General features: G+C 44.8%; 1 protein-coding gene across 1 annotated transcript; it reads left to right on the forward strand.

Moving 5' to 3' along the window:
• Positions 1–1,157: 1,157 nt before the first annotated feature.
• On the forward strand, positions 1,158–12,908 carry LOC120710907. Its single transcript, XM_039996419.1, has 6 exons — positions 1,158–2,667; positions 2,767–2,829; positions 2,922–2,975; positions 3,082–3,735; positions 3,863–4,036; positions 12,607–12,908. Exons 1-4 carry the CDS (start codon positions 2,542–2,544, stop codon positions 3,433–3,435), a joined length of 597 nt encoding a protein of 198 aa, XP_039852353.1. The 5' UTR covers positions 1,158–2,541; the 3' UTR covers positions 3,436–3,735; positions 3,863–4,036; positions 12,607–12,908.
• The last annotated feature ends 747 nt before the right edge of the window (positions 12,909–13,655 follow it).

The raw sequence follows: 13,655 nt of genomic DNA on the forward strand, positions 1-13,655 counted from the left end.
CTCATAGTTACTCCATTGCTTTCCGTTCGAATTCCGAAATCAGCTTCCAAAGTACGCAAAATCGTTTTCTTTTTTTTTTGGATTTACCGTATGATGCCTGTGCTTCGCTTGGAACGGACAACACTTTTTATGGCAGACATGATTTTATCCAAACTGACCGAGCCCCAACTTTTAGGAGAAAACTAGAACCTGTACCTATAATTTTCCCGATAAAAGCAGTATCGTATCCTTATACACGCGGCCAGGCTTCAATTTTCCCGATCTGGCACGGCAAGTTCCGCAAGGCCGACACTGCGCGCCGAGACTCTGGCCAAAACTATGGTCTTGTTTGGATTGTGCTATTCCGTGCTATTCACTAGCTTCCGTGCTATTCACTAGCACGCATATTTTTCGGAAAAAAAATTCGCATGCATGGAGTACTAAATAAAATATATTTGTAAAACTTTTTCAGTGATGAGTGTAATTTTTTGCAACCAATCTAATGATGATAATTAATTAGAAAAGCTATGGCTCACCCGAGCATTTCTGGTCTGTCTCTCACTCGAATTTCTGTCCGTCCGATCTCTTTCCGTCTTCGCTGTGATGTCTTTGTTCCTCTCCGCACTCCGCTTTGTCTGACCCATGGGGTCATTTTTTTTAATTTTGTCCGCGCCCGCCGCTTTTCTACGGCTTCCGCGCCCGCCGCGCTTTCTACGACTTTCTTATACAGAGCTCTCTCTTTTCTGTCTCTCTCAGCTCGTGTTGCTTTTCCCTTTCCTCTTGCACAGGTGAGGCGATTCTAGGGTTCATCATGATTTCTTCCTTCACTTTTTGATTTCCACCAATTTGTTTGGTTGCTTGCACTCTCCACCCCGATCTGTTTGTGCTTCTGTATTTAATTCCATTTTATTTCCTATTTTGGTCTCGTTTTCTCCGTTAATTTTTGCAGTAATCTCGCGGCGCGTTTGGTTGTTTCCTGATTCGAATCAGGCTCGCGGTGATTTGGCCTTTATGGTGATTTTGGCCTTGCCGTGATTTTCCTCTCTCTCCGTGACTTCTGGAGATGATGGGGGGCAGCCGGCGGGGGAGACCCCATCTGATCTCTCCCCCCCCCCGACTTTTGGAGATGATGGGGGCAGCCCGGCGGGAGACCCCATCTGCTCTCTCTCTCTCTCTCTCTCGCTAGAACATGCACGACGGCAGCGATCACAGGCGGCGCGCGTTGGAGGCCGAGGGTGAGGCGGCACTGAGGAGGCCTCGGTGACGGGGGGTGCTGCTGGAGCATCCACGTCGCGGCTACTGCCTGCCTGATCTCCCATATGAGCTTTGTTTTTGCATGTGGATTTGGCTTATTTGATTCTGCCTCCCCCTTCCATCTGATTTGCTTTCAGATTTCAGTCATTCCCCTGTTTTCGTTGTAGTTTCTATTTTCCCCCCTGATTCATACTTCATAGCTGTTGTAGTTAGATCTGTACCCATTTCGGCTAGTTCCTTTTTTATCTAACTTATTTCCGAGTAGTTTTGTACCTAAAAATTGCACAAAATAGATTAATCAATAGCCGCTGACTTGTATGCCACTCATTTTATCTGTAGCCAAATTTATTTGTTACGACTTTATTTTATTTATTTTCTTGTTTTAATAGTTAATAAATTTTCTCACTCGAGTGTTTTATCCAATATATTGCATTTCCCCATGGAATGTATGCTTTGTTGTTTTGCTGATTTTTTTCTTCTCTGTTTTTAGCTTCTAGTGTAGTTAGGCCTTTTACTTACCTCTTCTGATTTGTATACACAGTTACATCTCTAATGAATAGGAATTGGTATTGTATCTAGTGGGATTTGCACTGCATCCCATCCTTTGTAGATGCATTGTGCCATTTGTTTTGACAGCCTATGCTGTTTGTTTGGTTTCAGTACTGCAATATAGTTTTTAAGATTTAAATCAATGAAGCATTGGTGGATGAATAGCATTTTCTGAATTTGTTAGGTACTATTTGTTTCAAAATGGTTGGGGCCTAATGTGATTGAAAATTTGGATCCTATGCTAGGTATAATGCTGTTGTAGATACTGCTATTCTTGCTGTCTGTCTGTTTGTCGCTTCTGCTATCCGTTAGATGTAATCAAGTGACAATGTTCAGTGAGATTCATGCTCTGTTCCCTTCTTTAAATGTGTGGTGCTTTTGCTACCTTTTCCTATTAGTTTTCCCTTTTACTGTCACCTCAGTTTGTTGTTCATATAGGAGCAGACCTGTACACTAGCAATTTTTTTTGGAAATAGTACGGAGATTTCATTACTTTTGATGAATGACATTATCTGAACATGTTTGTTCATTACTTTTGATGAATGGCATTATCTGTTGTAGGATATCGATGCATACCTTGCTGATTCGCATCACTGGTCATTTTGAAATGTATGTTACATGGTTTTGATGTCTTTTCGTAGGATTTTTTCTTTAATAATTTCTGTTGGTTCTTAATATTAGCTTTGTTGCATCAAAAACGTCCAGAGTATTCCAGTTTGACTCGTATTTTGGTATTAGTTTTAATTATTCTTTTTGTGGATGGCAAGGAAGAGGCCTAAGGAATTTATCGACCTTGACAACAGTCAGGATTCTTATGGTTTGGACAGTGAAGATTTGTCTGCTTATCTATCTGACAGTGAGAGTAATGACTTCGAAGATTCAGAAGTAAGTTTTTCCTCTTTGTTTTCTTTTTTAAATTTGCCTATACCCCTATATCCTGTATTTCTAATTGTGTTTCCTGTTTTTATTCTTGTTTTCTATCAGGTTCACAGCTCTGGGGGCATTGAAAGCATCCAATTTGTTGCTTATCAACAAGTTTTGAAAAATGTAATTTACTTTATTTTCCCTCTTATTCCTTTTTGGATTTTCAATTTTAATTACACTTAGACTAATTTTCCATGTTCCTTTTGTGTTTTCAGTACCATGAATTGAAGGTTTTGAAGAGGCAGCTCGCGAAAACTATATCTCTTGAGGTTCTTATCTTTTCAGTCATAATTTATGATTTACTTTCTTTCTTGTTTTCACTTTTCTTATTTCGATTCAATGTTATGTTTATAACAACTTTTTCTTCTCTGTTAGGAGGCAAAGAAGCAAAAATCTGCTAAAAGGCCCAAAGAAGTTTTTACCAGATTTTCAGTTTCAAGCTTTTCATCTATTTTGGATGCTCTTACACCTGAAAATCGTGAAGTCATTGAAAATTCTGGGCTGGGATCTCTTTTGCTTTTCCAAAAGTGCTATGTGCCTAATAAGTTTGTGAAGTGGGTAGCTGAGCTAGTGAATTATAGATCAGCTGATATAGTTGTTGATGGCAAAGTTATCTCTCTTACAAAAGAATCTGTGCATTTAGTTCTTGGCCTTCCAATGGGTGATAAACATTTCCCTTCCGATCCTTCTGGGGGTAAAGCAATTGTGCTGTCAATGTTTGAGAAGTAGTCCTTGCCTTCAGTGAAGTTTTTTGCCAACAAAATTCTAAAGCATCAAACTCAGTCTGATGAAGATTTGATCATTTGTTTCATTCTTGTTGCAATGAACAGTTTTCTATGTCCTAATACTTCAAGTGTCCGTAGCTATCGATATTTTGGTATTTTTGAGGATATTAACAATCTGAATCAATATGATTGGTGCGGTTATATTCTGGACTGGTTGCTTGATTGTGTTAAATCCTTTAATCGTGGCAAAAGTATAAGTTCAGGCTTTGGTGGTAGTCTTGGTGGTTGCTTGTACTACCTTGCTGTAAGTATTTCCTTTTTCTTGACTATAAATTTACTTTACTGTTATTATTATAATTTGTTTCTTACATATTCAATTCAAACATTAACATATCTCTCCTTTTTGTGTGTGTTTTTACTTAAACTGTTAGGTACTGCACCTAGATTATGTTGATTTTGGAGTTCGCCAAGTCTCAGATTCTATTCCACGCATTACTGTTTGGAAGGATTCAATGATACAGACCTATGCTCAGCTTGACATGAAGTCTCCTGGTTCTTATGGATATCACCCCTTACTTGATGTTTCTCATACCTGCTATTCAAAGGTATTTCTCATTTTTAAAATTTTTAACACGTGCATTTGTACATATCACTTTTTTAATGCTTTTTTATGCTATTTCTATGTATGTATATTATTTACAGTACCACCATTCACTTATTATATTATCTTTTTTTGGCCTAACTGTAGCAGCACCGTCCAAATTAAACCGGCTTAAATGCACTAACCATCATCTTAATACTTAATCAAGTTACTGTGCACTTAAAACGGTGTAACCTGACAGGCTGTCGGGTAAAATCCCGATTAAACTACTGTACTCCAGGATCACAATTGCACTTAGACCCGTATGAAGACGAGCACAGGTGTTACCAGCATACAGAAATCTTCAAATTAATTTACAACACCAGTTTTACATAAAAGACTTAAATACAAACAACAGAGTTCAAACGCACAGCGGAAGTTTAAAACTGAGTTCGAAATACAATACGATAGCTACGACGACGATAAAAGGTGAGCTCCACATCCTGCCCACCGATGTGACGCCAACCTGCCCAATCTTCACGGGGAAGACGGGGCCCACTCGACGGTCCAACCTGGAGGAAGCGGCTGTCCAATCCAGGACGCACAGATCTCCTCGAAGTCCGCAGGGACACAACCTGCTCAGAAGGGTTACAACAACAACCCTGAGTATACTAATACTCAGCAAGGCTTACCCGACTCTGGGTATACTTAGCCCATTACCTAGACATGCAAAGCTTTTTGGCTCTGGAGTGCTTTTGCTGAAAAGCTGCTAGAAGTGAATCCTTACTTTCAATATTTTAGCCCCATTTAGTATACCAAGTATTACTAAGTTCGCTTATTCATCTAAAACACACATGGTGGAACAGATTATCTTTTAGTAACTCCAAACCAGTCTTTTCCATTCCGTTTCCATTCCACTTTCTTACTACGATGTGACAAAGAGATCAAGGCTCTCATAACCGCGAGTCACGGCGAATCGATCCGATTTAACCTTGCAAGGTGGACCTAACTCACACGACACATGCAAGCCCCGTCGGGCCACTCGCGTCAACTGTTTCCACATTACCACGGCATCTGAACTACGCATGCTAAAACCCAGGTGATGGGCCCCTCGCAGTGAACTCCCGGAGAACCCGGAGGCGGCATCCTATCCAACACCCGCCAACTCCCACGCCCAGCGTAGCATGGCGGAATTCAAATCACCGCTGTAAGGTGGTACACAGCTTACCGGTTTCGACTACCTCCTACTTCCGGTATGTGGTTAGTACTGTTCAATCCTCGATCAGCACTGCCAACAACGGAACGGTCCTCAATCGACACAGGCGGAGCTAACTTTCCATCCATTCCATACCAAAACCAACTCATTTTCGCCCGGTCTCCATTTCTCTTTACTCCACAATTCATTTCAAGCCAAAGCTAAGGGATCAAGATCCTAAACTCGCGAGTGACAGCAATCACTCGACTTCTACCGAAATCCTATTTAGCAAAGCATTTCTATCAACACCTGCATACTAGTATAGGCCCACGGTACCTAGGGCACATGCATACTATGGTTCCATTCAACTCCTAGAACATAAATGCACAATACTTAAATAAACGATGAATACTTTAAATTATGGTTATGCTCCGGGGCTTGCCTTGCAGGTCAGCGGGGTTAACTAGGTCTCCGGGGGCGTGCTCAACGGCGTCCTCCTGCTGCGCTCCTGCTCGTGGCTCCTGGACCGGCTCAGCAACTAGCTCGTGGACAGCGTCGGTCGTGGCGTCTACACGAATAAAATATGTCATGCAACAGATAGGACACAGAGCAATGCATGAGCACATAATGCGATGAAATGATTAACTCAAATTAGCCTGAAGTGTTTCCTTTCAAAAACAACTACTGACTTTGCTTAGAGCAGCAAGGATTAAAACCGGAGTTTGCTTTGCTGAGGTACACATACATGAAAATAACAACTAACAACACTTATATAAAGAAAAGAGTAAGGCTAGGGCACAATCTAAGCAAAACCCTCAATTGCGCATAAGCTCTAGTAACAAAAATTTGCGAGCTTAACTTGAAAGCAGGAAGCATGCCACCCAATTTTTTTTTCTAACATTTATTGATATAGAAACACATTTCTTTTAGTCCTAGAAAAGGAAAACAAACACTAACAGATGCACAACCAAGCACATAGGCTAAGCATCTGCAACTTTTACAGTGGACTGCACATGCAAGAACTAAGCCACTGCAAAATTTTCATAATTTTTTGAGTCATAGAACAAGTGGTACAAAATAAATTAGGTTAAACACAAATTGAATTTTTCATCAGAGCAAAAGTGACAATTGCTCTGCACAGCTATTTTTCTTCTAAACATCCCAGCTTTAGAAATCTAACAAAATTTACTTTGCATTTTTAGGAATTTTCTACGAATTTCTATGCAATTAAGAACACTTCAGCTGAAAATAGAAATGGAAAACATGAAAAAGGGGGGGGGGGCTGACAGCCGGGCCCCACTTGCCAGGGAGCCCAGCCCGCCCCCTCCACCTCCTCTGTTTCGCCCGTGCCCCAGCCGTGGCCGGCGAGGCGGCCTGGCACCGCGGCGGCGGCGGCGTGCTCGCCGGGCGCGGCTGGCCGGCGGCGCGGCGCGACCCGCCCGCGGCCCAAGCGGCCAGGCGAGGCCGGAGCCCGCGGCGGCGCGCTAGGGCACGCGCGCAGCGTGGCTCGCGGCGGCGCAGGGGCTAGGCGGCGGCGGCGCGCGGCCATTCCGGCGGCGGCGGCTTGCGGCGGCCGCGGGGTGGGGCGGCGTGAGCCTCAGGGGGGCTAGGCGGCCCTAGGGCGCGCGGCAGCGGCGAAGGGCAGCGCCCAGGAAGAGCCGGCGGCGTGCGCGGGCGGCGGCGGCGCGTTCCGCGGCGGCATGGCTCCGATTCGACGCCGGCGGCGCCGATTCGGGTGGGGAATAGGTCGGGGAGTAGGAGGAGGCCGCGATTGAGCTCACCGTGAGTCGATTTGGGGCGGAGGATGGCCGGAAGGTGGTCGTCGACGAGAGGGGCGAAGCTCGGGGCGGAGCTTCAATGGTGGATGGTGGTCTGGTGCGCGATTTCGGCCGGGTAGGGGCTCGGCCGCGCTCGTGGGTGGTCGGGGTGGGTGGACGGCGAGGCTGTGCAGCTCGGGGTGCGACGAATCGAGGCGGGGCGGCGAGCCGTGGCCGACGCGACGAACGGCGGCGACTCTGCTCGACTCGGGTCGCACGAGCTTGAGGATGAGGATGGAAGGGGAGGACGGGACGGGGCAGGAAGGTTCGAGGTCGTCCGCGAGGTGAAGAGCGGCGCACAGACGCGATGGCCGACGCGTGGAAGCTCGCCGCCGGCCACAGTCGCCGGTATGGCGTCGGGGCGTCACAGTGGAGAGCACAGTGGAGTTACTGTTTCTTCGTTTAAATGATTTTGCCCGAGTTTGACCAGTTGAAACTCAAATTTTCATATGGGAACATGAAATTTGGCCAAAACAAAAGTTGTAGAGGAAAAGAAGATCTACAACTTTCGTTTTGGGCGAAAGTTGATTTGGAGCTCGGAACAAGGACAAAAACGAGATCGAACACAGCTAAGTAGCTGTTTACTACGCGAACGCGATTAGCGTTAACGACGAATTTGAGTCCACGATTAGCGAGTTAACTCATGATTAGCGAGACGATTAACACAGGGGTGTTACAGCCTTCCCCCCTTAAAAGAATCTCGTCCCGAGATTCAAGCATGAGAGAATTCAAACAGGCGGAAAGGGTTCGAAGATGTAGTACCTGGATGAGCGTTTAAAAACTCCGGATACTTGGATTTCAGAAATTCCTCCTTCTCCCAAGTCGCTTCATCTTCGGAGTGATTACTCCATTGAACTTTGTAGAATCGGTTGGTTGTGCGATGAGTAACTCGATCCTTGCGATCGATAATCTTGATAGGATGCTCAGAATAAGTGAGATCAGATTCTAATTGAATCGAGTCACTTGCCACAGCTTCAGTCGGAACTCTAAGGCACATTCTGAGTTGCGATACATGGAAGATGTTATGAACTGCAGAAAGATTCGCTGGAAGATTCAACCGATAAGCCACAGGACCGCATCGTTCCACAATTGAATATGGACCGATGTAGCGGGGAGCTAGCTTTCCCTTTATTCCAAACCTTTGCACGCCTTTCCAAGGTGATACTTTGAGATAGACGTGGTCACCGACCTTAAAGACGAGTGGATCTCTTCTTTTATCTGCATAGCTCTTCTGTCGAGATTGCGCAATCTTTAAGTTGGCTTGGATAAGGCGAACTTGTTCTTCAGCCTCTTGAACCATGTCAGGCCCAAATATTGTTCTTTCTCCGGTTTCAGACCAATGTAGAGGTGTACGGCATCGACGACCATACAGTGCTTCGAATGGTGCCATTTTGATGCTCTCTTGATAACTATTGTTATAAGAGAATTCAGCTAACGGCAAACATTGATCCCATTTATGTGGATAGGTCAAGACGCAAGCACGGAGCATATCTTCCAAAATTTGATTTATCCTCTCGGTTTGGCCGTCTGTTTGAGGATGATATGCAGAGCTGCGAATAAGATGCGTTCCCAAGCAAGCATGTAATTGCTCCCAAAAACGAGCAACGAACTGAGTTCCTCGATCGGAAATGATAGTCTTTGGCACACCATGTAAACATAGTATGCGATCCATGTACAATTCCGCATATTGCTTGGTCAAGTACGTCGTCTTAACTGGGAGGAAATGTGCCGATTTGGTTAATCTATCCACTATAACCCAAATAGAGTCGTAACCCTTTTGAGTTCGAGGTAAGCCGACGATGAAATCCATACATATATCTTCCCATTTCCATTCTGGAATATTCAAGGGCTGGAGAGTTCCAGCTGGTCTGAGATGACTAGCCTTAACTCTTCTACAGATATCACACTCGGACACATACTTGGCAATTTCCCTTTTCATCCGAGTCCACCAAAATCGTTGCTTCAGGTCTTGGTACATCTTGTTGCTACCCGGATGAATTGATAGTCGTGAAGTATGGGCTTCATCAAGGATCTGTTTTCTAAGCTCAAAATTCTTAGGCACCACTAGTCGGTGCTTGAACCATAACACATTCTCAGCATCCTGGTGGAAGCAATTCACTTTAGGGTCTCCTTCTAATAGTCTTCTCTGAATTTCCTTCACCCCCTTATCTTGCTTTTGTGCCGCTATGATGAGATCACGAAGAGTAGGAGTAAGCTCTAAATGAGCCAATGTGCCATGTGGTACAATACTTAAATTCAGCTTTTCCATTTCAAAGCAAAGAGATTCGCTTAATGGTATAGCTGAGATGCAATGACAGTGAGCTTTGCGACTTAGCGCATCGGCAACTACATTCGCCTTGCCAGGATGATAATGCACTTCGAGTTCATAATCTTTAATCAACTCAAGCCATCTTCTTTGATGCATGTTCAAATCAGTTTGAGTGAAAAGATATTTGAGACTCTTGTGATCGGTATAGATGTTGCACAATGAACCTAAGAGATAGTGTCGCCAGATCTTCAGTGAATGGACCACAGCTGCTAATTCAAGATCATGAGTGGGATAATTTTCTTCATGTCTCTTGAGTGATCGAGAAGCATAAGCAATCACTCTGTTTTCTTGCATCAGGACACAGCCGAGTCCTGTGCCTGAGGCATCACAGTACACATCAAATGGTTTTGTAGTGTCTGGTTGGGCCAAGATTGGAGCAGAAGTGAGAAGTGTCTTCAATTTCTGGAAAGCTTCCTCACATTGGGCACTCCAATAGAATTTGACACCCTTCTTAAGAAGTTCAGTCATCGGCTTCGCAATTCTGGAGAATTCTGGGATGAACCGACGATAATACCCAGCTAAACCCAAGAAACTGCGAATTTCAGGGACTGAAGTTGGGGCTTCCCAATCGAGTACATCCTGCACTTTACTGGGATCCACAGAGATGCCCTCCGCAGATATGACATGACCGAGGAATGGCACTTCCTTCAGCCAGAAGTCACACTTACTGAATTTGGCATAAAGCTGGTGCTCTCTCAGACGCTGAAGTACTATGTGAAGATGATGAGCATGTTCTTCCTCATTCTTGGAGTAGATCAAGATATCATCAATGAAGAAAACGACGAACTTGTCTAACTCCGGCATGAATACCGAATTCATGAGGTACATGAAATAAGCGGGAGCATTGGTTAATCCGAAAGACATCACCAAATACTCATATAAACCATAACGAGTAGAGAAAGCTGTTTTTGGTATATCCACCGGTCTGATTTTGATTTGATGATAACCAGATCGTAGATCTATTTTTGAGAATACCTTAGCTCCAGCTAATTGATCAAAAAGAATATCAATACGAGGAAGTGGATATTTGTTTTTGATGGTGACTGCATTCAGCGGTCGATAATCCACACATAGCCTCAGTCCGTGATCTTTCTTCTTTACGAACAGAGCCGGACAACCCCAAGGTGAGGTGCTCGGTCGGATATAGCCTTTATCCAGCAACTCTTGTAACTGGATTTTTAATTCAGCTAACTCACTGGGAGTCATTCTATATGGCCTTCGAGATATGGGGGCTGTGCCAGGCTGTAACTCAATGACAAACTCAATATCCCGATCGGGAGGCATGCCTGGCAAGTCCTCAGGAAACACATCGGGGTATTCACAAACCACCGGAATTACTTCTAGAATTTTTCCCTCCAGATGGTATATGACAGTGGCTGGAATTGCATGCTGGGAAAGATGAATGTCCATAGAACCATACATGGAAGAGTTGAACTGAAGAATACGAGAAGAGGTATTGATGATAACGCCATGCTTCTTCATCCAATTCATTCCAAGTATGATATCTATCCCTTGACTTGGAAGAACAATGGGAGTGAGTGGAAAATTTTTCCCACCCAAGGTAAGGGAAACATTTCGAACTACTTGGCCAGCATTTAACCGGGTGCCAGGTGTCTGAATAATGTAGGGTCTCTCTAGGCATGTTACTTGTAAGTGAAGTCGTGCCACACATGCTTCACTGATAAAATAATGAGATGCTCCAGAATCAAATAGCACAGTAACAGGGCAGTGATTAACGGAGAACGTACCCGCCATCACTTGGGTGCCCTCCGGGACTTCCTCCAGAGTGGTGTAGTTCACACGACCAGTCTTGGCAGGTACAACCTTCTTTTTCTGATCTTTCTGGCTGGAACCTTGACTCAGTGCTGGAGTCTTGTAGATGTTCTGCCGAGGTGGCAGACGGCAGTCTCGTGCAAAGTGCCCCAGGTTACCACAATTGTAACAAGGGTAGTTGTTGGGGCGTGGAGCTTGTAGCATTAGCGGCCTCTGCTGCTGTGTCGGGAAACGAGGTACCCACGGTTGCTGTTGCTGGGGTGGCCTAGCGACCCAACGGCCCTGCTGTGGAGGACGGTTTGAAGCCTGCTGATTCCCTGTCTGAACCAGCTTGTACCTCTGGGGTGCATTGCTGGAGGATCCAGCAGGTGGCTCGCGCGCGCGCAGCGTGGCTCGCGGCGGCGCAGGGGCTGGGCGGCGGCGGCGCGCGGCCATTCCGGCGGCGGCGGCTTGCGGCGGCCGCGGGGTGGGGCGGCGTGAGCCTCAGGGGGGCTAGGCGGCCCTAGGGCGTGCGGCAGCGGCGAAGGGCAGCGCCCAGGAAGAGCCGGCGGCGTGCGCGGGCGGCGGCGGCGCGTTCCGCGGCGGCATGGCTCCGATTCGACGCCGGCGGCGCCGATTCGGGTGGGGAATAGGTCGGGGAGTAGGAGGAGGCCGCGATTGAGCTCACCGTGAGTCGATTTGGGGCGGAGGATGGCCGGAAGGTGGTCGTCGACGAGATGGGCGAAGCTCGGGGCGGAGCTTCAATGGTGGATGGTGGTCTGGTGCGCGATTTCGGCCGGGTAGGGGCTCGGCCGCGCTCGTGGGTGGTCGGGGTGGGTGGACGGCGAGGCTGTGCAGCTCGGGGTGCGACGAATCGAGGCGGGGCGGCGAGCCGTGGCCGACGCGACGAACGGCGGCGACTCTGCTCGACTCGGGTCGCACGAGCTTGAGGATGAGGATGGAAGGGGAGGACGGGACGGGGCAGGAAGGTTCGAGGTCGTCCGCGAGGTGAAGAGCGGCGCACAGACGCGATGGCCGACGCGTGGAAGCTCGCCGCCGGCCACAGTCGCCGGTATGGCGTCGGGGCGTCACAGTGGAGAGGATAGTGGAGTTACTGTTTCTTCGTTTAAATGATTTTGCCCGAGTTTGACCAGTTGAAACTCAAATTTTCATATGGGAACATGAAATTTGGCCAAAACAAAAGTTGTAGAGGAAAAGAAGATCTACAACTTTCGTTTTGGGCGAAAGTTGATTTGGAGCTCGGAACAAGGACAAAAACGAGATCGAACACAGCTAAGTAGTTGTTTACTACGCGAACGCGATTAGCGTTAACGACGAATTTGAGTCCACGATTAGCGAGTTAACTCATGATTAGCGAGACGATTAACACAGGGGTGTTACACTAACATATTTGATCTCTCACTTGCTCAGCATTGAGTTTCTTTTGCTTCAATTTTAGTTTATCTTTTTTTTACTTTCTTTAATATTTCTATTTTTTGTAGGATTTAAGGTTTCTTTACAATCCAATGTGTGTCAATATAGATTCTCATTTTGCTGAGAATTTGGACCAATTTTCTGGTCGCAAGCTTCCTGATTCTTTGAAGGCAAGCATTTGCAAGCTTATTCAGAACTACCTCTTCAACTCTGGAGTGTCTGTTAAGCTGGATGTCAATCATGTTAGTGCCATGCCAGATTCGCTGAAATCTGTGTTATGTAAACTGTTGAATCATGTGTATTCCATTGATTCTCGCATTGAAAATTTAGTCCTGGATCTTCTTAAGCTCATTGCTAATGCCTACGAAAATAATGACCGTGGGTCAAATCATGATAATGCCACTTCTACTCAGCATCCCAATGTTCATGAAGTTTTGGTATTATGAAAATTTGTTTTCTGAATTTTGTTATTATGAAAATTTGTTTTTTGAAAATTTTTGTTATGAAGTTTTGGTATTATGAAAATTCATTACGAAGAATTTTTTTGTTTTTTGAATTTTGTTATTATGAAAATTTGTTTTTTGAAAAAATTTTATTATGAAGTTTTGGTATTATGAAAATTCATTATAAAAAAAAAATTTATCAAAATTTGTTATTATAAAATTGTTTTATGAAAGTTTTTTTTCTATTATTTATTTTCTGTTATTATGCTCTATTTGTTTCAAATGCATCCCAAAATTTTTTTGGGTTATTAGTCTGTCATGAAATTTGTTTTCTGGGTTATTAGTTTGTCATGAAATTTATTTTTTGGGTTATTATTTTGTCATGAAATTTGTTTATATTCTCCTTTATTTTTTTATTTTATCTGGTTTGTTTGGTATTGATTGGACGTATACAATTTTTTGGGTGATGGCAGCCTTTGTTTCACTCAATTTTGTGCTGTTGTATTTTTTGTGTGATTTGGCTGGCTGAAACACACGTGTGAGCTAAAGGTTGAAATCACTCGAGTAAGGAATAGACGGACCCTAATTAATTGATGATTGACTACAGTTATACTATTGTAACTATTTTCTAATCACGCGGTCAAAGACCTCATTAAGTTCTTTAGGATTCATAG

Source organism: Panicum virgatum, chromosome 1K (genome assembly GCF_016808335.1).
Source record: "Panicum virgatum strain AP13 chromosome 1K, P.virgatum_v5, whole genome shotgun sequence".
In the NCBI taxonomy this organism is placed as follows: Eukaryota; Viridiplantae; Streptophyta; class Magnoliopsida; order Poales; family Poaceae; genus Panicum; species Panicum virgatum.

Coding starts and splice junctions, on each gene's coding strand:
- LOC120710907 (XM_039996419.1), top strand. CDS start 2,542: ATGGCAAGGAAGAGGCCTAAGGAATTTATCGACCTTGACAACAGTCAG. Junction 2,830..2,921: donor ATCAACAAGTTTTGAAAAAT/GTAATTTACTTT, acceptor TTGTGTTTTCAG/TACCATGAATTGAAGGTTTT. Junction 2,976..3,081: donor CGAAAACTATATCTCTTGAG/GTTCTTATCTTT, acceptor CTTCTCTGTTAG/GAGGCAAAGAAGCAAAAATC.